General features: G+C 42.1%; 1 protein-coding gene across 2 annotated transcripts in view; it reads left to right on the top strand.

Moving 5' to 3' along the window:
• The window catches only part of NTRK2 (neurotrophic tyrosine kinase, receptor, type 2), a 302,428-nt gene that overhangs the window by 267,875 nt on the left and 6,897 nt on the right, over window positions 1-27,656 (top strand). For both annotated transcript variants that reach the window (XM_011982733.1, XM_011982732.1), the window contains 2 exons: window positions 8,359-8,489; window positions 22,695-22,867. In XM_011982733.1, coding sequence (XP_011838123.1) covers window positions 8,359-8,489; window positions 22,695-22,867 — 304 coding nt within the window. The remainder of the gene's footprint in view (window positions 1-8,358; window positions 8,490-22,694; window positions 22,868-27,656) is intronic.

Here is a 27,656-nt window from a genome sequence, read left to right as displayed (position 1 = left end):
GCCATTCTCCTGCCTCAGCCTCCCCAGTAGCTGGGACTGCAGGTGCCCGCCACCTCGCCTGGCTAGTTTTTTGTATTTTTTTAGTAGAGACGGGGGTTTCACCGTGTTAGCCAGGATGGTCTCAATCTCCTGACCTCGTGATCCGCCCATCTCAGCCTCCCAAAGTGCTGGGATTATAGGCTTGAGCCACTGCGCCCGGCCTATTAGTGCCAGAACTTGTCTAAACTACTTAGTGAGATATTCAAAGCCCTTCATAATCCAGTCTCTTTCTTTCCTTCTTTCTTTTCCTTTCCTTCCTTCCTTCCTTCCTTCCTTCCTTCCTTCCTTCCTTCCTTCCTTCCTTCCTTCCTTCCTTCTGTCCTTCCCCTGTCTCTTTCTTTCTTTCCTTCCTTCCGTCTTTCTTTCTTTTTTGAAATGGAGTTTTTCTGGAGTGCAATGATGCAATCTCGGCTCACTGCAACCTCTGCCTCCCGGGTTCAAGTGATTTTCCTCCCTCAGCCTCCCAAGTAGCTGGGATTACAGGCATGCGCCACCACGCCTGGCTAATTTTGAATTTTTAGTAGAGATGGGGTTTCTCCATGTTGGTCAGGCTGGTCTTGAACTCCTGACCTCAGGTGATCCGCCCACCTCGGCCTCCCAAAGTGCTGGGATTACAGATGTGAGCCACTGCACCTGGCCCATTTTCTTTCTTTTTTTTATGGCATGTTGCCTGCTGTTCCTCTTTAGCTAAAACCAAGATAAATCACTCTTTCCTAAATCCACTCTGGACTTTTCTTTCTCCTCATCCTGGTTCTTTCTCTTCTCCCCTCTTAAGTGTTCTCTTCCTCACCATTTTTTTTTCCTCTTGTTCGATTACTCATCTATTTTTACATGTTTGTGTTATTATTTGTTCATAAAATAGTTTTGGTTGTCTCATGTATTCCAGGCTCAGCAGTGGATTAGCGGAAATTACACCTATTTGTCAACTCCATGCCCAAAGCATTCTTGAGCATGCTTGTAGGTGTTTATTTTAATGCCATTATGATAAGAGCTGTGGACTCCTTGTACAATGCCTTGGCTGAAGATAGCTTTTGTGTCATGTGATCTCTGTCATGAGAACTATTTTTAGGAAACTTACTTCTTACTCTGGAGACATTTTTGAGGACATTGATCATTGTGCCTATCAACATCCCTTGTGTAAAATATTTGATACGTTCCTTTAAAAACAAACTGTCATGAAGAATCTTATGTCCCAGAAGGGATCCCTGTGTTCTTATTTATGAATAGCCAAAATTTTGTAAATTATTGTGTTTTCTTTTTGGCTTCTCCTGCCTGCCAGCAAGCTTAAGATCAAATTATGACTTAAGTTTAATAACCACTGCGGACCCTAGAGTCTGCATACTTGCATTTCTACTTAATGCCTTGTCTTAACTTCCTATTTTATGTCTCTTGACTTCAGTTATTATTAAAGTTTCTGTTTTTCCTTGTGTCATTTACAGTACCTAAAATATTTTGTGAATGGAGCAAAGATGTAAGTAAATGGCATGAAAGATATATGTACATTGGTTTTTCTGCCCTTTAGGTTATAAGGTCCTTGAAGACAGGGATTATTTTACTCTTCTCTTTTTCTAGGCCCTAGAAAAATGCCGCGGCACTTTTAGTAGGTGAATAGTAAAAGTTTATTGAACTAAATTGATAGAAATAGACTCCTGACTCCCTAGAGAGGCACAGCTGAACTCATACGCTCTCTCTTTCACTTTGCTTTTTGTAAGAAGGCCAAGACAAGGGATGTTGTAGTGGAAAAAATTCAAACTCTGCTTGTTACTAATTGTACAATCTCATATGAGTTATTTAGATTATCCAATCCTCCTCTTTTTTTCCTTAGTTGGAAAATGGAGGTAATAATACCCTTCCAGATTGCTATGCCAAATGATAAGTCTTGTAAGTCTCTCAGCACATTCTCTGGCCCATAATAGCAATCATCACAAGTTAGGCACCCTTTTCCCTCCCTATTTCCTCATTTCATTGGAAACAGTACTTGGGAAAGGATAAGTAGTGGATTGCTCTATGGCCACAAGTAAGTCAATTAACTGAGGTGTCATCTGTAAAATAAGTGTGGCTATTGACCTCATTCAGAGGGATATGAAATTAATTGATGATAATGCACATTGGGAATTTTTGCTGAGAAGTGCTTCAGAGTGGCTCAGTCTTGTTACATGCTCTATTTCATCCTTAATATTATTTATGAATATTTAGCCTTTTCTTGTTCTGGTGTGTTTTATGTCTGTGGTCTTAATTGCATTTATTTTTTAATTTAGTACCAACTTGTATCTTAATAAAAATGTATGTGAAACTTTAAAACATAGTTTCTATCTTTCACACAAACTTGTTTTTATAAGGTGGATGATTTTACCTGATTCACTATGCTGCTAAAACATCAAGATATTTGGAAAATCATTTTTGTTAATTTTATTTTATATCATGTTCAAGCATTTTTTGAAGTATTTAACGTTTACATTCTGCTTTTAACATTCATATTTTATATTTATCAGTAGTTTTCTAATGAAATTGTTTATTATGAGATGTTTAACTCATTTCAGATGATAAACATGAGTGTTTCAAGTATTTCTAGTAGAAAAGATATTAACTAAATGAAACGCCCTTTTTCATTTTAATGTCAGGAAACCCTCTCTGTCTTCACTACCACTCAGGGTGCTGTATTTCAGAGTCCAAGGGTTGCTCTTCTGAGAGGGAGGGAACCTGAATCCTAGCTCGGTCACCTTCTAGCTGTGTGGCCCCAGGAAAGTCGTGTCACTGTGCCAAGCCTCACTGATCTGTCAAACTCGAGGGAGCCAGTCTCAGTGATCTTTAAGTTCTCTTCCTATCACAATATTGAGTCCTGGGAGATGGAACTGCTGAAGGCAGGCTCTGCATTTAGGACCACAGGGAAACTGAGAGAGAGAATTTCGGGAACTCCAGTACAGAACATTATCTTCTAGAGTATATTACTTTTAATCTTTCTCCTGAAAACTTTAAGATCTCTCTCTTTTTAACTGCAGGTTGCTTTGTCCTTGGCCTATATCAGATACTGAATAAATGTCTCTGTTGAAAGTCCATATGTTTAGTGGAATATGTCCACTGGACCAACAGTATCGATGAAACTCCATTATTGAGGAAATGGGAAAGACACATTTCCTATCTGAGACCTTAAGTGAATAAAGTTATATTTATTTTTTATTAGTTTTAGATTTCATAGCAATGGGTATAGATGTGGAGTAATACTTTATCTATTGCCTGTGTGTATATATAGAATATGTACTTCTGGGAGGAATCTATACCAGAAATTTGATTTAAGCAATCTGAAACCACAGGCATCTATGTCAACTGCCGAAGACACATTGCGACACAATGCATTTTTCAGGACTCTAATGTGATACTAACACAAAGCCGGAAGTCAGTTCACTTCTGGTACTCATGGGACAAATGACCAAGGGCACCACATTTCCATTCTGAAAAATTCTGTCAGTGACAGGGTTGCCCAGACAGGGTGCCAATCACATGAGTTTGGTGGTGTATTTCCTACAGCTCCTATTTGATTCCTCCTTTTCCTGTAGCAGGCTGAATTTTAAGAAGAAATTTTTCTATAAAACTTTTTTTTTTTTTTTTTTTTTAAATCAGTGATTGTTTTTAGTTTTCCTTCAAATCTAGGAAGTCATTCATGGTAGAGTTTGGACTACTTTTTTTTTTTTTTTAATTTGAGACAGAGTCTCATTCTGTTCTGTCCCCAGGCTGGAGTGCAGTGGCATGCATATCCCTGCTCACTGCAAACTCTGCCTCCCAGATTCAAACAATTCTCCTGCCTCAGTGTCCCAGGTAGCTGTGATTACAGGTGCGTGCCACCACACCCATTTAATTTTTGTGGTTTTAATAGAGACAGGGTTTCACCACGTTGGCCAGCTGGTCTCAAACTCCTGACCTCAAGTGATCTGCCCACCTCAGCCTCCCAAAGTGCTGGGATTACAGATGTCAGCCACCACACCACCCAGCCTCTTATTTATTTCTTATTACAGTTGTTTATGTTGGGTTTAAGGTGATTTTGCTCAAGTCTCCAAAGTTACGAGCAGTGAATTGGCTGACCACAGAGAAAGGGAGCATGTGAGAATTTTGCATGCTTATATGATATTTATCACGGAATCCTTAGGCATGCTTCCCTCAGGATATTTTGTGTAAAGCGAATAAAAAATGTCCATAGAGCCCTTCAAGACAGTGATATTCAAAGTCTTAGACCACAGTGAGATAGGAGTTTGACCAGAATGTGAACTAGGGCATTGCTTCCTTCATTACTAGAGTCTTACTCTCAGGAAAAGTTAGCCTAATGTCACATAATCAGCCAAACTAAACCTTTGGATGTCTGGCCTGTTAGCTCCACTGTTGAAAGGTGCAGGAGAAATGGCAGCCCAGTGTTGTTACAGCTTAGGCAGGTTACTGAGCCTTTCTGAGCTCAGGCCCTGAGAAGGAAGGCACTGGTAAGGTGGAGAGGGAAAATGTGGGCCCAGAGCTCAGTGGGTGAGAGGAGCAACCGAGATGTCAGCAGAGGTGGTGCAGGCTAATGCCTCCCTAAAACAGAAGCTTCAAGACAGCTGGGGCTCTCGCGGGAGGGAGAGGGAGTAAAGGATCAGAAATCAGTGTGCAGGCCCTGAAGTACCAGGGGATGAGAGATAGAGATGGCATCCAATTGAGAGGCTTGGGCATCCTTGGCACATTGCCGAGGTTTTATTTAAATCAAGGAGGTAAAGAGATGTTTAAGGAGAGTTGAGGAAATAAGGAGCTTGTGGAGTCACAGGCAGTGAGCTCAGAGTACACCGTGGAAGAGTGTCCACGGGAGCTGAAGAGGCGTGAACGAGCCACGTTGGGAGGATAGTGTCTGGATAACCAGGGACTTCCTGTGGTGTTGTAGGGAAATGGAAAATGGGCAAATTGGGATGAGTTTTGATACCTTCTTAGAGGAGAATGGGAAGATGTTCTTAGCTCAATGATGTGAAAGTTTCAGATTAGATGTTCTTCCCACTCCTGCCATCTCAGAGAATTGAGCTACTTTATCACCTACATATTTAAAAGAGTTGACCTCAATTAACTCAAATAACATAGTCAAGTACTATTTTTCTGTCACTATTATTATTAAACATATTTTTTCACAGATATTTATAAAGCACCAGTTGTATGCACAGCACTGTGAGGACCTGTCAGGAATACAAATACAAAATTGTTACCTGTGCCCCTAAGTAGCTCAGTCTTATAAAACAGAAATTTGGCCAGGTGCGGCGGCTCATGCCTGTAATCCCAGCACTTTGGGAGGCCGAGGTGGGTGGACCACGAGGTCAGGAGTTTGAGATCAGCCTGGCCAATATGGTGAAACCTCGTCTCTACTAAAAATACAAAAAAAAATTAGCTGGACGTGGTGGCACACACCTGTAGTCCCAGCTACTCAGGTTGCTGAGGCAGAAGAATCCCTTGAACCTGGGAGGCAGAGGTTGCAGTGAGCCGAGATTGTGCCACTGCACTCCAGCCTGGGTGACAGAGCAAGATTCTGTCTCAAAAAAAAGAGAGAGAAATTTATTCCATTTAGAGATAATACACTGGCAAAAGGACGCTGCTCAGATATCAGTGCCCCAAATCGTACCAAAGCAGATAAATGCAACTATAGTAGCCCATTTCCTAAAGAAAAGATGCACATTTCCTACTTTCAAGGTCAACATGGGAAAACCGCTTTAATCAATTTTAGTTTTGGAAATGATGAAATTGTGGCTTTGACCTTAAAAACTTATTTTCCACCAAAATTTTATCCTGCTTAGACTATGAAAAGATAGAAGGTATGTAATCAAATACCCAAAAAAAAAAAAAAAAAAAAAGTTAAATAGTTGCCTTGCTCTGGTTAGAGTGAGAAGTAAATCAAGTGGGAATTTAATTCCCAATGAACATGTGACAACCAGGGAGTTAAATATTAGATTTAAATAGGGCAGCTAATTATCTGCAAGAATTACATTTGTGTCTTTATATGGCACTCTCCGTAATGAACACATTTCTCTCCTCTTCAATTCAGGCGTCGCCACTGGAGCATGAGAAATTAATATACGTTCTTATATTCATCAATATTGTTGCTCATAAAAAGACCTTTTGATTTTTATCACCCTGAGTTCCCAGAGGCTCACAGAGGCATTCACAGCTCTGGACCACATGAATTATCAAGGGGGAAAAAAATCCTATTAAATCAAAATCTTAATTACCACTTGCATTTTCTATAAAGTTGTGTCCAAAAAGAAACTGAACAGGCTGTCCATCAACATGGAATGGATGAATAAACGGCGGTATCGTCCTTCCATAGAATCTTATACGGTGGTATGAGGGAAATAATTCCTGCTACACACACAATACAACCCAATCTCAAGGACACTGTTGAGAGGGATGCAAGACCTGCAACAATTCGTACTGTATAACTCCGTTTAACGTAGGTTCGAAAACAGGTGAAGCTGAACAAGCTCTTGTTAGAGATGTAGCACTGGTAACAAACTTACAAGGGAAATGATTACGACAAAATTCAAGAGGATAGTTATCTGTGGGAGATAAGTAAGAATGTATGTACAATTAGGAAAGAACACATTGGTGCTTCGAAGTTACTGGTGATATTCTATTTCTTAAATGGGATGGTGGGTTCATAGGTATCCATTTTATTATTATTATTTACTGCAGTTGAATTTAAACTGCAGAGATATGGTTTATATTTTCTTATAATGCAGTTCACAATCAACTAAATTTGAAAAATGTTATCAAATTACACCTCAGTACTATATCTCTACTTTGAGTTGCACGAGGCATCAGGAGATATTTAGGGCTTGCTCTTAACCTTGGGAGCTTACAGATGTGATATAATTGGGGGATACATCAGAATACAATCAAGCCATGATAGAATGTCAGTTGAGAGAAAGAGGTCTTTGGTGGTCAAAGTGGTCCTGGAAAGCTCTATGAGAGAATAAGAATTTGAACGGGGCCTTGAAGGATGAACTAAGCAGAGAGGAAGCCTGGCAATTGTTTTTATGTTTTTCTCTATTTCTCTTATAAATCAAATCTCTGCTCATGCAATTTACAATTGAAAAGAGACTTTGTAAAGTAGAAGAAAAGACATGAACTCTGGAATCAGACAGATTTGGGTCCAAATCCCAATTCCATTCCCAGACTGTGAATCTTGGAAATTCCTGCAGACTGTTTTCCCACTTGTAAAATGCGGAGAGGATTCTGTCACAGGATTGTGAGAATGACATGAGAGAATATAGTTGACCACACATTCCAAGCTCTAGAGGGCATCACAGTCTCTTTTTAATGCACCACCATTCAGCAACAAGGAGTTCAGAAAACAATACCAGCCAAGACCCGGTGGAACTCCCGTGCTAAGAGACTCAGCATTTAATGTGCTGAGTGAGGAGGCACAGCTCGCATGTACTTCTGTCCTCTGCAGGGTGCCCTTGTGGGCCTCTCCTCCATGACCCCTGTCCTTTGGTGTGCTCCTTCTCTGGTTTCCACCTTGCAGCCAATGAGCTTCTGAGGGCCCTTAACTGCCTCCTGCCTTGTGCACCAAGAGCGTGTATGGATGAATGACTTGAGCCATCGCTGCTCCAGACTGTAGGGAGGAACATTCTCTTGTCCTGGGATTCATCTGTTTTTGTCTCTTCTTGGCCTTGGAGAGCCAAGACTGAGCCATGATTTTAAAACAAGGCTAAGGATGCTAGTCTTTAGTGCAGACGTCTAGATGTTTCTGATCCAAACAAAGGAAGTCAGTGAGGCCCAGCCGTGTTTTAGCCCACTCTGCCAGAAGGCTAAAACTGAGGTGAGGCCAAAACCTTAATTAACAATGCACAGATCTTGCATTTTCCTTTTGTTTCCTCTGACTCTATCTCCCTTAGGAATCTGAGATGGCTTAACCAGGAATTCAGGATTGCTAGCTATCTCTCTGCTTTGCCCCACTGGACACACTACTAACAAATATATGCAAAGCATCTGGCTTATAAGAAGCCTGCCATTAATGTGAATTTCTCATTCTCCCCTTTTTTAGTCTATAAAGGTTATCAAGGATATCTTGCAGTCAGCAACTAGGTATCTACTTTAGTTTTATCAGAAACAATAATTGAGTTCTGGAGAATAAGGTGATGAAACCTCCTCCCAGCCATCTGGGGTGGACTGTGAAGATGGACACCCAGCCTTTTTGGTTCACTGTGCAGAGGAGAGACTCTTGGGCCTGGAAGCTCAGGTACAGCCACCAACTCCTCACCTGCTGCCTTCACCTCCGTGTGCTTCAATTCCAATTTCCATTCTGTCTTTGTTTTGCAGTTGTTCAGCACATCAAGCGCCATAACATTGTTCTGAAAAGGGAGCTAGGCGAAGGAGCCTTTGGAAAAGTGTTCCTAGCTGAATGCTATAACCTCTGTCCTGAGCAGGACAAGATCTTGGTGGCAGTGAAGGTAAGAGAACATTCCAGAATGTCTCATTAACCATGATCACACTTACGTGTGGAAATTTAACTCCATTTTATTATATTTTGGTGGCCAATGCAGGAGCAAATCGTTCCTGCTATGGTGGATGTATCCAAATTCCTTTAAACTAAATGGACAGTCGAAAGGACATTTGGGGCACATCCAACTGTCAGAGGTTCTTCTCAGGGCCCACTGACAAATCCGCAGGCTGTGAGGAGCTCTGAGTACTCTTCCAAGTCCATACTAACTGAATTTTGGATGGAAGTCAGTGGGGCCAAAGATAATTTGACCAGCTGAGTCCTGAAGACTCACATGTGTCTCCTCAAATTGTTCGGTGCTTGTGCCAAGCTCAGCTGAAGCTTGTGTCAGGTTTATGGTTCTGGAAGGAAGGATTGTGGACTTCACTTCCCCTGTCAGCCTCTGTGCCACTCAATTCTCTACCTTGACCCTCCCAGATGCATACAAATCTCCAGGGTTTTATATAGCACAGGCATGATTTCATCCAGGGCTGGATGGCATCTCCTGTGAAATTCACCACCCACGGTGACTTGGTGGTTTTACTAAAACAAGGAAGACCAAAAGTCGTCCATCACAGTCATGTCCTCCCAAACTCAAAAAGGAGTCTTGGTCTCAAATAAGATAAGCATTATGATTGAAAGGCATACAATTTCCACTGAGCTCTCTAAAACACAAGAATTAACAAAAATAGCACAAAAGGCTTCAGGTATTTTGCGTATTTTTTTTCAAAATTTTTTTTTAACTCACCAAAATAGTGAGTTATATGTATGTATATTTGTGTATATATATATAAAAAACACTTAAAAGAGGTATATATTTATAAAATGAATTAAGTTCTAAATGAATATGGACATGGCTAATGTAATAAAATGTAAGTTCTTGACTTAATATAAGATGATTGAATTTTTTGCTGTGTTTTATTTCTGCCCAACAGGAAACATTTTTACAAATGGCATTTATTTATTAGTTATAACCAGGACAACTTTTCATTTTAGAAAATCAGGAGTCTATTCCGTTACTGTTATACTTAACATTAAAATGTTTCAGTACATACATAATGGGCAACTGAGAAATAAAATTATTCTTGGAGTCATCCGGCAGACTAAATGGTTTCTGTTAAAGTTTATCCAAATAGAAAAACTGTACATTTGCTTTCTTTGTCATCAAAAACAACTAACCAAAGTGGCACGATACTCCTAAACTCTCAGAGAAGACTCCTAAACTCTGCACTTTGGGGTGAATAAAGAACAGACCTTCCTAGGAATGATAAATGTAAACATTTTTCAAATAAACATCATCTTCCCAAGATGGGCAAATGGAGCGGGAGAGAGAGAGAGGAGAGAGGAGAGGAAGGAGATCCTAGAGAGATGTGAGGTTGAATGGAGTAGAAGGTGGCAAAGTGAGAATCTTGCAGTCATTCTGGAGATGTTTAATTCTTGCTTTTGCTATTACTTCCTCTTTTCTTTTACTTACTCAAAAAGTTTTGTTTGTCATTGTTTAGCACAAAATGTTCAGAACATTTGGCAGTGTTAAATCTGCAGTCTCTGTTTTCTTCTTACTGTATCTTTTTTTCCCCCTTTTGGTTGAATGAGACCAAAAGGTAGCTCTATTTTTGTAAATTCATAGTTGGATCACATGTTAGAGTTGGAAGAATCTTTGGGAACATCTAATCCTAGGCTAGCCATGTATTATAGACAAGAAACTTAAGACCCTGGTTTCGTGTTCTGGGCCCACATTTTGTACTGCCACCCAGGAAGCCAAGTCAGACCTTCAGACTCTGCATTCACTTCCTGGTGTCACAAGATGGTCTCTTTGAATGTAAAGAAATCCTGGGAGACTAGGGAATCCTAGATGAGAGTGTAGAAATAGCTGAGAAACCTCAGGAAGATATAGAGGCAACAGATTTCTCAGTGGATATGGCCTTTCATCTTACCACTTCTTGCCCTGTGCCTACTTCTCTGTACTTCTTGCAATACCTTTAACGAGAGTGTGTTGTGTAGCTGAATCCAAGGCACCCTCAGCTTATGTGTTACATTTCCTTCAAAACATATGCTCAAACAGGACTTCAGGGCTTGGACAACTAACAGTGAGGAGTCAGCTGGTGACAGTGATGTTTAGCCTGGTCCCTGGGTTGGCCTTAAAAGATATCTTATGCCATTTCACTTTCCTGCCCACGGCATGCTTCTGTTTGGGCATATGTCCCATTACCACTGTCAGTGAGGCCCCTCTCTGGTTTGTATCCCAGTCACATTCCTAGTTCCACCTCTGAACCAGACCTAGGGCCTAGGCTTCACATACATCCTGGCTTTGCCAAGTATTTGCAAAGTAATGGCCTATGATGAGTGTTTCTTTAATCAACACTGCTTTTAAAAAAGGAAAAACGGGATTTGATTCTTTGTTAAATCCCAACTCTTCTCTTTGCTAGTTTCATTCTTGTTGAAATTCAAATGAAACTATCATCTATCATCTCAGATAAGGAAGACAAAGTGCCTGCAGACTAAAAATTCATTCTAACTTCATGGTCACAAACCTAAGAAGTTTCATGTCAGTGACCTTACATGTGAATTTTTTTTTTTTTTTTTTTGAAATGGGAGGTTTTGCTTATGTTTGCTAGAGTAATTTCGAGCTTCAGAGAGGATGTTTATTTCAACTCTCTGGGATTCAGAGGCTGCAGACACATAAGGGACTGGCTGGACCTTCCACAAGCTCCAGGGTGAATTGGATCAGAATAACCCATGGACTTTTCACAGAGCTGTCACTCGCCAGCCTGACCTGCTCATTTTTAGGGCTTTAGGCCTATTGAAAGTGTATTCAAAGACTATCCAAAGGAGTCTGGGAAGAAAATGTCTATGGTTCAGCCCTGACCACAATGAAGGGATTTTTTAAAGGAAAGAAACCAACTGAATGCAGCTGCCGGGGACTGCACAGCTTCTCACCTCTGTGGAGTGACTGCCGGGCTTGCTCCTCTTCCATTGGAGACACCCAGGGATGTTTGACAGCCTTTCTGCTGTTGCTTAGCAACCCCTGCAGCATTGATTATGCATGCTAAGAAATAGCAGCTATTGTCCTTTTTCCTTCTCTAGAAGGAGCTGACTCTGGTGTGAAATCTAAGGCTTTCTATTCAGATTGACAGATGTCAGATTCCTGTAAATTCTGGTGTTCATGATTTAAGAGCTTGAGGGATCCATAGGAAGAGATTTAGGGTAGAAGTGATCCTAAGGCATGTGCATGACACTGGAGGGCACACAGAGCTGAGCATCCTCTCCCATCAGAGTATCTGCTTGTTTGGATCCAACTGGATTGTCCCTTTCCTGATATTTTTGGATGATCTTTATTTTTTTAGTGAAATGGATCTATCAACCGTTTTTTCCCCTTTGCACTGAGTTATAATAAAAGAACCCATAGAGAGGAGGAGAAGCAGAGAAACCAGTCTTTGATCCAACTGAGTTACTTTACCTTTAAGTAAGTCAATTGCCAAGGAAACGCTTCATCGCAGTTTCCCTGCATTAACTGTGGATGCGTTAGCTATTTTTGGCTCCATCCAACCTGTATTTCCAAAGCTGCAAGTCCTATAACATTTCCTTGTACTATGAATCCACACTGATTTTTGCTTTTTAAATATATCCACAAGTGTGCGTTGTGGGATTCATGGTCTCTCCTCCCCTCCCCACTAACTCAGGTGTATTTCTAGAAACATAAAATGCTGAATAGGAGAGAGACCTTAGAAGTCACATATATAACCCAAGCCTCATGTTTTATGGAGGAGAAAACTGAGACTCAAGGAAGTCGAGTGACTTCCCCAAGGTGTAAGTTAAAGTGAGTCAGAGGTGTTGCACAGGAAGAAGACTTGGCAAGATAAAAAATGGTAAAATTTGACTTCAGCAAGCACTTTCATTGGAATCTGACTTAGGATTTTTGCTTTTCATGTTCCTGAATTCTTTCTTGTCAGCAGAGAAAATGATGATGTTTTTCTCCACCAAGAGTTTGGAAAAGTTTTCTGATAAACCCTCTAGCACATAATGAGGCAGGCCCCATGTGGAATCCAACATGTTTCTTCCATTTCCGTGTTGGGATGGCCCCTACCCAGCCTCTTGGTCCAGGTAGCTCCCACCCACCCGTCGCCTCTCAATTCAAGTTGTCCCTCTTGGGGAGGATGTCCCTTGCTTGCACCTCCATCTAGGTCACATCTCCATGATATATGCTATTAAAACATCTGTACTTGTCCTTTATAGCATTTGTTAATATTTTAAAATTATATATGTATTTCTGGGCTTATTTAATGAATGGCATTGAATGTCTGTCTCCTTTAGCAGAGTGGCATATTCCCCAGGATTACAATAGTGCCTTTTAGCACATTGCCTCATATATAGTAGTATGCAGTAAATGCTTGTTGAATGAATGAAGGGATGGATGGGTGGGTGCATGGAAGAACAAAAAGATCATGAAAATAATAGCCTTTAGATAATTGGAGAGTTGGGCCAGGTGTGATGGCTTACACCTGTCATCCCAGCACTTTGGGAGGCCAAGTCGGACAAATTGCTTGAGCTCAGGAGTTCAAGACCAGCCTGGGCAACATGATGAAACCCCATCTCTACAAAAAATACAAAAAAATTAGCTGAGTGTGGTGGCACACACCTACGGTCCCAGCTACTTGGGAGACTGAAGTAGGAGGATTGCTTGAGCCTGGGAGGCAGAGGTTGTAGTGAGCCGAGGCTGCACCACTGCATTCCACCCTGGGTGACAGAGTGAGACCCCAACTCAAAAAAAAAAAAAAAAAAAAAGAGTTGATAGTTGGCATTTCTAGGTAGGGAAATAATTTGATGATCTATTGATAGTCACAGACTTTTATAGCTGAAAGAAACTGTAAAGATGACATATATATAGAATAATGTAATCTAACAAGAAATTATTTTAGAAGTGATTGAATCACTGTATAGATATAGAGAACTAATATTGATATTCTTTAGCTTAACTTCACCATTTTGCCAATGAAGAAACATGAATCCAAAGAAGACAAATGACCCATCTAAGGTCACATAGCTTAAAAGAGATCATTTAATGTCAATGTCAGACCTGGGACTTAAACACAGTCCAGTGCTCACTGGGCACCTCGGTTTCATTTATTGAATTTTACATGTGCCCTGGTGAACCAAATTCAGGAAATCCAACACAATGACACTTATCAAATAATATAAAGGAGTGTGTTAGTTCTGTTGTTTGTATGGAAGGATGCAAGACATGTTCATATTTTCCCAAGTAGAAATTTAATTCAAGGGAATAAGTGGAAATAAGATATACTGGATTCTTGAGGGAGTGTTTAGGCCTCAGGGTAATACAAGCAAAATATTATAATCAGCTTTTAAAAAAAGAACAATATTATGTTCATTGGAAACCCAAATCAAGCTGGCTTAAGCAGAAAAAGGAATTTATTGGCTTCTAGAAATCCATGCTACTAGAAAACCTACCTACGGGTATCCCAGCTTTCAGGCACCACTAGATCTAGGGAATGAACAATCCTCTTTCTCATCTTCTCCATCCCTTGGCTCTGCTTCCCTTGGTATTGGCTTAAGTCTCAGGCAGTTTATTTCCACATTTGCTAAAGACTTGACAGTGATGACTCAGGGCTTAGATCCTGCCCTGCCAGCAACTCAAAAAAAGAGAGCTCCTCCTTCCAAACAGCTATGCAAAATCCAAGGGATGACTCCTATTGGCTTATCTTGGGCTGTGTCACCAGACCCTCTGGCCAGAGGAATGGAATATTCTTATTATCCAGGCCTGGGTCGCATACCCACCCTTGGAAATGAAAGTTGGGGTCCATTCTACCCAATCCATATGGACTGAACGTGGGGAAGTATTGGTTCCCTGGAGGAATATTAGAGATGCTATAACCAAAAGAAGGGAGAAAGAGATCTGACAGAAGAAAGTGAAAGATGACCAACTCAAATGGGAATTGCAGGAGAGCATGACCTCCCTGTGATGGGAAGAGCTGGTATCTGAAAGCTCACTCAAGATCTGAGGCAGCCCTGGTGACTGTCCCTTCTTCATCGTCTCAGCAGGAGACATCAGGGAATCTCCTTGGGGCTCCCCTGCTTAGTGCAGCTGTCTCTTGCCTTTGCTGCTCCCTAATATTTGCCTGCTGCTTTCATACCAGCTACTGCCCACACTGCCTCCATGACTCACTTGCTGATTCCCCAAGAAGGAAAATACTATGGTCCAGTTCTTCCAATTAGTCATCTGCAATGCCACTTAGTTTTCATGCCAAGACACCTACCTGCCATCCGATCATTTGAGGTGGTCACGTGGTACAGAAGAGGTCACCTGTGGGAATGGAAGCAACCAGAGCCATTTTTCTCAGAATCTGTACAAGAGCAGTATAAGGGCTCACAAGAAAAGCACATATTCTCCAATTCTGGAACAGTTGAAAAAAAAAAAAAACCCAGATGACAAAAAGCATCAAGAGTTAAAATTGACTCAAGTGCTCTACCCAGGCAAGGTTATTTCTAAGACAGATGGCTCTTTTCGTTCTTTCTTTTTATTTTTTATGACAGTCACCATATCACTTTTCACATCTTCATTAATTGTGAAGTCCTTCTCCCATTCATCACTCTTCCTATGCCTCCTTCCCATGTTTCCACTTACATTGGCATGTGAAATACTTGTCCCCATAAAATGGAAATTGATGATGAAAAGATGAGTTATTTAAGAAGACATTTTTTAGTGTTACTCTGAAAAAATAGTTTGTGTCAACATGACATAATGTTACAGAAAGCACTGACAATTCTACACTTATAAGGATCTAGGAACAGGAACTGTAAAACTTTTAATAATGTAATAGTGTCTGTGATTGTCTTTATTATCCAGATGTTGCTTAATAGACTAGATTTCTATTGTTCTTTGGGTACGTATATTCTCTCCTGGTGTGCACACTCAAGAGTGTGTGTGCGCGTGCATACGCAGGCATGCAGGAGTGCACTGTAAGATAGAGAGTTAGGCATTTTAATTAGATAGGCCCCAATTATTAAGTTCCTATATCAATATACCTTTCCCAGTAATTTCAACTTTAGACCTTGGGTCAGGGATCTGTTTTTTGTCTTGTTGATCACTTTGGTGACCCTCGTTTCTGGCTTGTCTTCTATTTATCCACATATTTTCAGAAAAGCTAAAACAAAACAGTGCATTTCACTCTAATGAGGACTCATCTGGCATCAAACATAGCTGGAGGATTTGTTTCACACTTTTGTATCTCTGGAGTGTATGGATTGAAATAGTTGTGCTGCTTTTTCATTTACTTTAACATGATGAACGAATTTCCAATCAAACCATGGTCTACCAGCTCCTTTATGTCTAGCAAAATTTTATTGGAAAATTTTATGCTGGTGCATTTAAAGCCTGTGAATATATTGCATTTGTCCACACTGGAGGTCAACTTCTGATTCACTCTCTTTTGATTCAATATTTCTCTAATTGACAGTTGTTATGAATTAGTTTCCCATACAAAGACATAACATTCCTAATATGCAACTTGATATAATATGCAAGTATAAACTGTCTATTTTAACCACCATATTATTGCAAATAGTTTAAAGTATGTGAATCGAAACTTAACCTCCTGTTTCCCTTTGGATAGTTGCCTTGTTAGATCTGAACTGGAAGAGCCAGTATGACTGAGAAAATAAAGATAGCAGTGAACACCCTGACCATAAATCCTGTATTTGAGGTTATCACTTGGTACATAATTCAAGTCCTGTCAAAGGAGTTATATACAACTAACTGAGTTGATATGCACAGAGTATTGTTTTCTAGCACATAGCAAGCACTATCTGAGTGTTTGTGATCATTATTGTCTTCATACAATCATTTAATAAGTTTTTACATTTGTAGGGATGTTGGGAAGCTACCTATTGCACTCTCTCTAGTTTCTGAGATTTTATTTCTACCGAGTTCTTTCTATCCATGAATTCATTAAAACACACTCCTCCAAAGCTGAATTTTCTAAGAATTTGATAGACACTTCCTCTACCTATTTTTAGAAAAGATCCTATCGTTAGAAGTTCATGCAGCATGCAGCATTGTGATCAAGGCTTGCTCTAAATGCGTGGTTAATCATTGCCTGTAACAAACTTATAAGTGTGTCTGCCTTAATTCTATCTCAATTTTGTAGTTTAGAAATGTTTTCCAACATTCCCGAGAAAGAGGTTGGCTCACTAATAGCCTATGGAGGTGGCTTTTATAGAACAATGAAGTCCAACAGAAGCATAATGTGAGCCACTATTGCAAGTCACATTGGTAATTTTGAACTTCCTAGTATGCATATTTGAAATGTAAAAAGAAACATATGAAACTTATTTTATCAATATAGTTTATTTAACTCAACATATCTATATTATCATTTCAATGTATTATTAATATATTAATGAGATAGTTTACATTATCTTATTTGTAGCAAGGTCTCAAAATCTGTTAGATGTTTTTTACCTAAAATACATCTCAATTTGGACTTGCCAAACTTCAAATTATCACTAGCCACCTGTGACTGTTGGCTACCATATTGGACAGTGCACATCCAGAAGCCATCAGGAGACTAAAGAGTCTCCATTTTCAGCAGATCTTGCCACAGCGATCCTAACCCAGAGGAACTCAGGCATATTAACCAAACATTCTCATGCATCTTGGTTGACTGGTTTGGGAGTTTTTTAAAATTTCCCTCTGTGTTTTAAACACTATGGTGGGAATTGGTCATAGTGAGGTCTTACCATAATAATCTCTTCTATATTTTATCTTTCACCTTAACAAAGACAATGTTTCTATGATCTCTAAAATATATGAGACACAGAATATAAGATCAGTATTTTTAGAAAGGACACAACCTCTATTTTACCTCATCTCTCCTACACCACCTATACTTTGAAATGGGTGATCATTTGTCATGTCCTACAATATTCTATCACACCAATGATTTCAAATAAGCCCTCTTGCCTCTCTTACTAGCTTTCCATTAACCTTCATATTTTGCTGAAGCATTTCATATGAATTCTGATTTTTCTTTTGTTTTTGCTCTCCTATTTCACCATCACTAGTTTTTCAGTTCTGTGCTGAAATTTATTTCATACTACTGCATTATTCCAACTCTGAATCAATATGTACTCGAGGCAGTATCTTGCTATAGCTCTGGAGGAGCCCTCTCCCTTAAGAGTATCTTCAGAAAAGATGGCAGCTTCGGGGTGTCAGGAAATTCACCAGGAATAAGAAGAAATGAAACTACAAAGCAGACACTAGGAGTAAGAAAATAGCAATGCTCAGTGATCGGGCAAATATGCTTGTCAAAATGAACCTGAAGAAGAGAGATTGTCAGTGAGGGAAGCTGCCACCCCATATTCATGGCCTCAGTGCATTGCCAAGGGACTCAGGGAACCAGCCAAGCCTTGCATAATTGAGTAAAATGACAATCAGCCATAGTACTAAAACAGAGATGATTTTTATAAATAGGGTTGATAGCAGGATTTTCCAGCTTCTGATTGCTATCTGGCTATGGTTCCACCCTTAGAAAAATTCTGCCCTTACAGTGCCAAATTCAGAAGATGATTTTGCCCAACTTGTTACCGCCATATTTTCTGAATCTCTTAAAATAGAATTGAATCATAATTTAGAAAAAAGACCCAACATGCGAAAATGGATGGGCATGTTGGATGAGGCCAGGCTTGTGAGATGCATTTGCCCCATGAATAGTGGAATCTCTTCTCTCAATTTCAAAAATGTTACTGAAGCACAGTTTTTGACATTGCACTGAGAATGGGCTCTTTTCCATATTTTGCTTTGGGGACATGGAAATGTTAGATGCTTCTTAACTCTTTCAGGTTGGCATTTCAAAAAAGAAAACCTTGTTCTCTCTCTCTCTCTCTCTCTCTCACACACACACACACACACACACACACACACACACACACACACAGGCAATCTATCTTTTTTTTTTGAGATGGAGTCTCGCTCTTTCACTCAGGCTGGAGTGCAGTTGTGCACTCTCCGCTCACTGCAAGCTCTGCCTCCTGGGTTCATGCCATTCACCTGCCTCAGCCACCGGAGTAGCTGGGATTACAGGCATGAGCCACTGCGCCTGGCCCAATCTAGCATTCTTGAATCAATACTACACAGCTAAAACTTGAGCAGAAAAATTATACACAAAATTTGTTCATGCCTTGTGATAATGACCTTCAAGGGTCAGTACGTTTTCCAAGTCACTGGAAAAGATAGGCATGTGGCTTAGAAATAAGCAATCTCAGTGACTCAGAGCATCCTCTATAGAGACTGGATCTCTGAAAAAACATTGCAGGCCAAGGGCTGGATCTCTGTGTGCAGTTTGATACTTTCGGGAGGTTGAACAGCCCTCTGGGAAGAAGTCGTGGCTCCAGTAGCACCGCTGCTCTCATGTCTTGGGTTGGCCCTTGAGCCTTATTCATGCGTATTTTGACCTTCTTGGATTCTTATGTGAGCAAACTGAATACAAGACTGATTGTGGTTTAAAACTGATGTCATCAAATGTCCCTCTCTACCAAGGAAAACATCCCAACTTACACTACTTTGTATCATTCTCCTTACACTACTTTGTATCATTCTCCTCATGTCTCTGTGGAGTAGATGATGATATTGTTATCCTCACTCTCGAAGAAGAAAACCAGAGTCAGAGAGCTCAAGGGCAGAGCCAGGATTTGAACCTGCCTTTTCTGATGCTAAGCTAGGACCCCTTCGGTTTGAGCACCACCATTGTGAGGATTTGTCCTTTGACTGGAAGAGGAACACAAGTTTGGGGCCTACTCTCCAGGAGAGAGTGCATTTGGGCAGCTCCCCTCAGTCTTGGAAGCAGGTTCTTTCACTTGCTTTCTTTCCCTGGTCCTTCTTTCATTTCCACTCCTCACTTCAGCCCATGTTCAACTTTTCTAGATGATCATTCATTGGTCATTCCTCCTCACATTCTTTTATCTCTACTTTGCACAAACTTCGTGTGTCAGGGGTTCTTTTAGTTGCCTGATACTGGATTAGGCAGCAAGGGATAAAAGGGTGGACAGGACACACTTCGACTGTCAAAGGCAGGAGTGGAGACAGACGTGTACCCAACGCCATTATGCAAGTGCAAGTGTGAGAAAGGCACTGGTGTGTGCGGTTTGCTCCATGGACCCAGGAGAAGGACCCAGCAGATAGACTTCCATCTCTTCCATCTCTTCCATCTCCTCCATCTCCTCTATCTCCTCCATACCTCATCTGCTATTTTTCTACTGTGAAGCTCAGCAACATAAGCGCATCACCTCTCCCTGTGCAAGAGGGATGCAAAAGAGTTGAGTTTGGATCTAGCTAAACACTAAACTAATTAAATCTGGGTGGCACAGGGGCCATGACAGGCCCAGTTTCTGTAGCTTCAAGGGAGCAGAGACTCAGACCCCAGGTTCCCGGCCGCTGTTCATTTTGTTATTTAATGAAGGAATGTGCGGTTTCTATGGCAACAGCCCCATCGAAGCTTTATGGCCCCTGAGCACTTGCTGACCCAAATTCACTCACTTTTCCAAACAGAGCTGGTGGTGCTTATAAAGACACTTCTCGGAAAACCACAGAGTAAAGTGAAAATAGTATTGATCCCCAGAGCGTGCCCTAATAAATGCCTCACCTACTAATCTCCATCTCAGATCTGCTCCCTGGAGAACTCCACCTGTGGCACATTCAAGGTCTCCAAGTGGCATAGGTCAGGAATGTCCCCACAGGGAGAGCAGCACCGAGGCCGTGATCTAGAAAATGACCACCAGGGACCTGGTCGTGTTCTGGACACTGGATATCATCTTTCAGTTTTGCAGTCAGTACATATCTGACAGATGACAGTGCTTTCATTCCATTCCAATACTAAATTTAAGTGAACACAGATGTTCCCATTTGCCATGTAACCTTAATGACTGACTATAGTCTCCCTGGAGATGGGATTCACTACTCACATGCCACTTCTGCCAGGAGAAGTATGCCTTTTCCTCAATTAGAAGCCACCACTCCCTCTCTGACCTCTCTTGCTGTCAGTGTTTAGTTCTCATGGCCTTCATCATTCATTACACAAATAGAGGTTGAATACTCGCCCTGCGCTCTGCCCAGGGCTGGCAATGCAGAAATGCATAGTTCCTGGGTCAAGGAGCTCATAGCCTGTACCAGAGAGAAGCAAGTAAACATGCAATTGGAATGCACTGTGGTCTGTGATGTGATAGAGGTAAGTATGAGGTGCGCCTAGCAGGATTATCCACTCTGGCCTGCAGCACAAAGGGGATGTGACAGCAATGAGGGGTGGTCAGGGAACACTTCCCAGAGAGGTGGCAGCTGAACCGAGTCTTGGAGGACTACTAGATATTAACCAGGTATATTGGTTTTCTACGGCTGCTGTAACAGATGACTGCAAACTCAGCACCTTAAACAACACAAATGATTTATCTCAGTTCTGGTGGTCAGACACCTGAAATCAGTTTTGCTAAGCTAAAGACAAGATGTTAGCAGGGCTGGTTCCTTCTGGAGGTTCTAGGCTAGCATGTGTCCCTGCCATTTCCAGCTTTTAGAGGCCACCCACATTTCTTGGCTCATGGCCCCTTTCTTCATCCTCAAAGCCAGAAATGTGACATCTTTTCTCCTCTCTGATCCTCTGTCCTTACAGCTCTTTGCTTTTATTTATTTATTTTGACACAGAGTCTCACTCTGTCGCCCAGGCTGGATTGCAGTGGCATGGTCTCGGCTCCCTGCAACCTCCGCCTCTTGGGTTCAAGTGATTCTTCGTCCTCAGCCTCTCGAGTAGCTGGGATTACAGGCAGCCACCATCACACCCAGCTAATTTTTGTATTTTTAGTAGAGAGACAGGGTTTCACTATGTTGGCCAGGCTGGTCTCGAACTGCTGACCTCAGGTGATCTGCCCTCCTCAGCCTCCCAAAGTACTGGGATTACAGGCTTGAGCTACCACGCCTGGCCTCTCTTTGCTCTCATAAGGACCCTTGTAATGACATTGGGCCCTCCTGGATAATCCAGGATAATCTCTCCACCTCAAGATCCTTAGTTACATCTGCAAAGCTGCTTTTGCCACATCAGGCAACATATTCACAGGCTCCCGGGATTAGGAAGTGAACAGCCTTGGCAAAGGTGGGGAGTTCAACCTCCCATGCCAGTGACCACACCCAAGATAGCATTCCAGGCAGAGGAATGCACATGTGCAAAGGGAGGGAGGCATGGCCTGCTGCTATCGGGGCAGCTGCAGATAGTTCTTAACGTGGACGCATGGGTTTCGAGAGGAGTGTCAAGGGATTGAGCTGGAGAGAGACGCAGGTGCTGAGTCATTCAGGACAGTGGGTTTTGAGCTTGAATTGCAGTTATTTATATATATGTCATATCTCCCTGTTTGCCCATAAGTGCCTGAGGCCAGGATCTGGGTCATTGCCTTCTTGATGCCATCACAGCTCTGGCTCAGTGATGGGCACATGCCAAGAGCTCAGCACATTATATGCATCACTAAATGCCAGCTTTGCCATGTTATGATACTGCGGTGGCAGAGTGATCTGAGCAGAGAACTAAAGGCACCAAAACCCGGCTGTCATGCCCCTGGGCATCTTCACCTTGGCAGCGTGACCACTCTTCTTGCGGCTTGCTGGGCAGGGATGTTTTGTGAGCCGGCAGTGTTTGTAAGCGCAGGCTGGAGAAGGTTCTGTGCAGTGCTACATAAAGACAGGCAAAGTGATCGTTGCTGAAGCTGGAGATGGGTCCACAAAGGTTCACTGTACTCTTCTTGCTACAGAATCATAACATAAAGTTTTTAAATCTTATCTGAGCAGAGGTAAGCTGCACATCGCATCACAGAAAGCACAACAGGCACCAACAAGGGGAGAGAAGCCCATGGGAATGATTGGGTGCAGGCCAGGATTAGGAAGGATGTGGACCCTAAAAAGACCTCCTGTCTGTAACCTAATGAGAGAACCTCTGTGAAAGTGTGTCATAAGCTGGAAAGCTTTGCGTATGCCTGAGGAGTTACTCCTCAGTTATTAGCACAAACATTATTTCCATAGGAACTAGGCTGTTTTCTCATCTTTTGCCTAACAAATGAGATGGATGTCTTTCCTATCTCAGTAGCATAGGGTCTACTGAAGTAATCCCTCTCTTTTGATGCCCACCCCCAGACCCTGAAGGATGCCAGTGACAATGCACGCAAGGACTTCCACCGCGAGGCCGAGCTCCTGACCAACCTCCAGCATGAGCACATCGTCAAGTTCTATGGCGTCTGCGTGGAGGGCGACCCCCTCATCATGGTCTTCGAGTACATGAAGCACGGGGACCTCAACAAGTTCCTCAGGTACAGTGAGGCAGGGAGGTGGGCTCCAGGAGTGAGCAGGACTTCAGGGTTCAGGAGTGGGGCAGGTTCGTGGGAGGCAACAAGGGACCCCTGGACCTTTCTCGAAGCGTCTTATTTGATAATGACACCAGCGTGTGCCAGAGAAAGGAGGAGAGAAAAAAGAAGGTGACAGTCTTGTTCTTTTTCTTTAATCAACGAGTTCTATGTAATGTGAGATGCAAATGATCCAACTCAATTCAGTCTGCATTCACTGAACATTTGCTACATTGAGTGGTATGTGACATGGGCATTTGGGATGGGTCTTAGATGTTCTGTAGGAGTTTGCCATGTGGTGTGATTAAAGGCAAAGGAAACGGGAAGAGCTAAGGTGCCCAGGTGTCACAATGGAAAGTGCAGTCTAGTGAGAGTGAAGTTTTCAAGTTCCCAGGCTGTGGAATGAACAGTAAGGAAGGGAAGCAGAAAAACAGCTGGAGGAGTCAAGGCTGAAAGGGTGGGGTGTGTGCTTGGACTTTATTCTAAGGACAAAAATCCAAAGAAGAAAAGCTTCAGAAGGAAGGAGGTAAAAACATTGATTGAAGACTCCAGATTATGGAGTCTTCCAGATTATGCAGAGACCCTGAGGTCATGAGAAGATGGACAGCTTCAACTGAGAAGTTTTATGGGATGTGGGGTCTTCGGAAAAAGGCAAGGCAAGAAAGAGAAAATGTTGACTATAAAGGGAGTCACTGGGCTACTGATTAGGGTGTCATTTGAATTTCTAGCATTGGTCTGATTGGGTGGGATTTATTTATTTATTTATTTATTTGAGACAGAGTCTCACTCTGTCACCCGGGCTGGAGTGCAGTTGTGTGATCTCAGCTCACTGCAACCTCCACCTCCCAGGTTCAAGCGATTCTCCCACCTCAACCTCCCAAATAACTGGGATTACAGGCGTGTGCCACCATGCCTGGTAATTTTCATATTTTTGTAAAGACAGGGTTTTGCCATGTTGGCCAGACTGGTCTCGAACTCCTGATCTCAAGTGATCTGCCTCCCTTGGCCTCCCAAAGTGCTGGGAATACAGGCGTGAGCCACCACACCTGGCCCTGATTGGGTTTTAGTTCAGCTGTGCCTTCTCAAGAAATTCCCTCCCTCAGGTGATGGGTATAGGAAACTGGGAGGAACCACAAGATAGAGCAGGTGAGAAATGGCTGAAAGTGACTGTGATCTGGGAAGAAAGGTCAACTTGCTTCGAAACAGTGAAGCTAACTCACACAATATAAGGGGTGACTTTGAGGAGACTATGCTGCGTGATGATACCAGTAGGGATTTTTGGCCTCCAGACACTGAAGTTGAGTCTCAGTCCAGGCATTATTAGCTGAGTGACCTCAGGCAAGTCTCTTAGCTGTTCTGATGAGAATCTTGAGCTGGCAGGGTAGCCATGAGGACTGAACTAGAATAAGTATAGAAAGCTCTTGGCGTAGGAGCGAATAGGGAGCGTTCAATGAGCAGATGCTTGAATTCTGCCAGGAATGATGTCAGCTGGTAAACCAGCTGCCTTGGTAAGAGATATCACAAGGAGAGCTGAGTTTAATAAGATGCAGGAAGTTGGTGATCACCCTGGTGGGGTCCATAGTGAGTGTTCTTCTCCTGCATCTACAAAGGAAGGGAAGAAATGTGCTGAGCCAGATACTCCTTGGGGAAGGAAGGCAAGTGATGCTTTGGCTTCTATGGAAGTGGCACATACATTCTCATGAACCTAAAGAGTAAGAGGGCCCAATAGTGAGGACGGGAGATTCAGGTTCTCCTTCCTATTTCGGCATCAAGCTGCTGGTGTTCCTTAAAAGAGCCTCCACCCCAGTTCGCTCAGTCACCTTGTTCTCAGGTAGGCCTGCCTTGGATCCTCTCTAAGTTTTATCTGGGTCTAATTTTCTTTTTAATTTAGCTAGTCCTCATTTTGGAAAGATTAGCAAATGGGTTGCTTGTGATATCTTGGTAGATAGCAATAGTTAGGAAAGTGTTAAAGGCTGTTCGCCTGCCCTTGCTGAGCTCAGTTTCCTTACCTGTGAAAGGGGTATCATTTAATCCATCTCAAGGTCTAGTGTGTGCATTGTTGGGTTGAGAGGTAATCAAGAAAGGTTGCCCCCATAATCTTTCACAATAGTTCATCTCTGCCGCAATTTCCTCTTCATTTTGGTTGAGAGATCTGAAATCCTGGGGAAGTGGCACCTTTTTGTGATGGCAACACCTAGGACTCTCTGTCTACCTCTCATTTCCATGGGTGCTGAAGAGGGCTTTGCACAGAAATCAGCCCCAGTAAGCTGCATGTATCTGCTGTAAGACTCAGACACTGCAGTTTAAGTAATCAGTCAATCACTGCAAGAACATACTGCTGTTTTTAGAAATGGCATCACATGGTTGGTGCCGTCTGGATCATTTTTACCCTCTTTAGCCTCGTAGATCCACGTGCAATTTAGTTTTTCTTTGCTGGGCTGGATCCCTGTTCTCTACTTTTCCTATGATTGTGTGGGTGAGGAAATGCCAGGTGGGATTAGGAATATGTGGCCAATTTGCAGTATTCTGAGACAATCCTAATGCATTATCCTATGTGAGCAAAATTTTTCTTGTAAGTGATAGGACAGGGGATGACTTTTGAACATTGTCTTGTCAGCTCTAACATAAAAGGAAGAAAAAAGTTGAATGTGGTTGAGGTCCGGCTGCTTCTAGGAGAAATATTTTCCCATTGTTCCCATGCCCCAGTCTACTTCCCTAATACAAAATGGTGCTTTCCAAAAACTATAGCATAAGAAGTCCAAATGTGCTCACCTGGATGCAATTAAATGCTTCTGTGAGCTCACAGTGTGTCTGTACATACATGAATGTGTGTGTGTGTGTGTGTGTGTGTTGCAACTTGATTCTTTCACTTTCTCACTCAGCCTCTCCTTCTCCCTAGCTCTCCTTCCTGCCTTGCAGAAGGAACAGGCACCTGGTTCTCCCTTGGCACCTTGCACAGGGTGTGGAGCAATTGGAAACCTAGCCTGCTTGGTTTCAGAACCTGCTAAACTCTGGGAACAAGAGGTCTGCCATGCCAAGAGTCTAGTTCTCAGGTGCAGTAACATGCTGCAAATATAGGCTGTCCTCTTTCCGCAAGGGAACTGGGCACTTAGCTGCCATGAAAAGTCTCCAGCTGTCATCAGCTCTGTCCTATAAAGACAGATGTCTTCTCTTGTCTCCCTACTCTCTTTATTCATCCAAAAGCCATCTATCAAGCACCAGCATGGCCAGGCTCTATGCTAATTAGGGTGGGAAATGAGGAATAAAACACATGTCTTTGCTTGCAAGGGTTTCATGATTTTTCCTCTTAGAATCTGTCCAGAGTTCCCTTCTAATGAGGGGAAAGATAGACTACTATTTTTCAAACTCTAACAGCTAGCGTTTATTGAACTTTCTAAGCATTTTAATATCTTGTAGGGTATAACCCATCCTTGCCATCATTCCTACGTTACAGTAGGGGAAACTGAATCACACAAGTAGCCGATGACAGAGCCGAGACTCAAACTTGCAGCCCCTGGCTGCAAAAACCTCATGATCTTAACCACTCTGCCATCCTCTCTGCTGAGGCGGTTGTTAAAAAGACCAGAAGGAAAGTGGTGCGCTATAGAACCCTGGGGCCGGAGCAGTTAGTGCAGTGCTGGCTGTAACCCACGATGGAGAGAACCGGACAGCTAAGTCAGGCCCATGAACCTGCTACTTGCTTCCAAAGCCAGGGAGCTGATGGTGCTTTTTTTTTTTTTTTTTTTTTTTTTTTTTTTTTTTTTTTTTTTTTTTTTTTTTTTTTTAATTTAGCTAGTCCTCATTTTGGAAAGATTAGCAAATGGGTTGCTTGTGATATCTTGGTAGATAGCAATAGTTAGGAAAGTGTAAGTGTTAAAGGCTGTTCGCCTGCCCTTGCTGAGCTCAGTTTCCTTACCTGTGAAAGGGGTATCATTTAATCCATCTCAAGGTCTAGTGTGTGCATTGTTGGGTTGAGAGGTAATCAAGAAAGGTTGCCCCCATAATCTTTCACAATAGTTCATCTCTGCCGCAATTTCCTCTTCATTTTGGTTGAGAGATCTGAAATCCTGGGGAAGTGGCACCTTTTTGTGATGGCAACACCTAGGACTCTCTGTCTACCTCTCATTTCCATGGGTGCTGAAGAGGGCTTTGCACAGAAATCAGCCCCAGTAAGCTGCATGTATCTGCTGTAAGACTCAGACACTGCAGTTTAAGTAATCAGTCAATCACTGCAAGAACATACTGCTGTTTTTAGAAATGGCATCACATGGTTGGTGCCGTCTGGATCATTTTTACCCTCTTTAGCCTCGTAGATCCACGTGCAATTTAGTTTTTCTTTGCTGGGCTGGATCCCTGTTCTCTACTTTTCCTATGATTGTGTGGGTGAGGAAATGCCAGGTGGGATTAGGAATATGTGGCCAATTTGCAGTATTCTGAGACAATCCTAATGCATTATCCTATGTGAGCAAAATTTTTCTTGTAAGTGATAGGACAGGGGATGACTTTTGAACATTGTCTTGTCAGCTCTAACATAAAAGGAAGAAAAAAGTTGAATGTGGTTGAGGTCCGGCTGCTTCTAGGAGAAATATTTTCCCATTGTTCCCATGCCCCAGTCTACTTCCCTAATACAAAATGGTGCTTTCCAAAAACTATAGCATAAGAAGTCCAAATGTGCTCACCTGGATGCAATTAAATGCTTCTGTGAGCTCACAGTGTGTCTGTACATACATGAATGTGTGTGTGTGTGTGTGTGTGT

Source organism: Mandrillus leucophaeus, unplaced genomic scaffold (assembly GCF_000951045.1).
Source record: "Mandrillus leucophaeus isolate KB7577 unplaced genomic scaffold, Mleu.le_1.0 Scaffold242, whole genome shotgun sequence".
Lineage (NCBI taxonomy): Eukaryota > Metazoa > Chordata > Mammalia > Primates > Cercopithecidae > Mandrillus > Mandrillus leucophaeus.
This window is presented reverse-complemented; position numbering and strand designations above follow the sequence as displayed.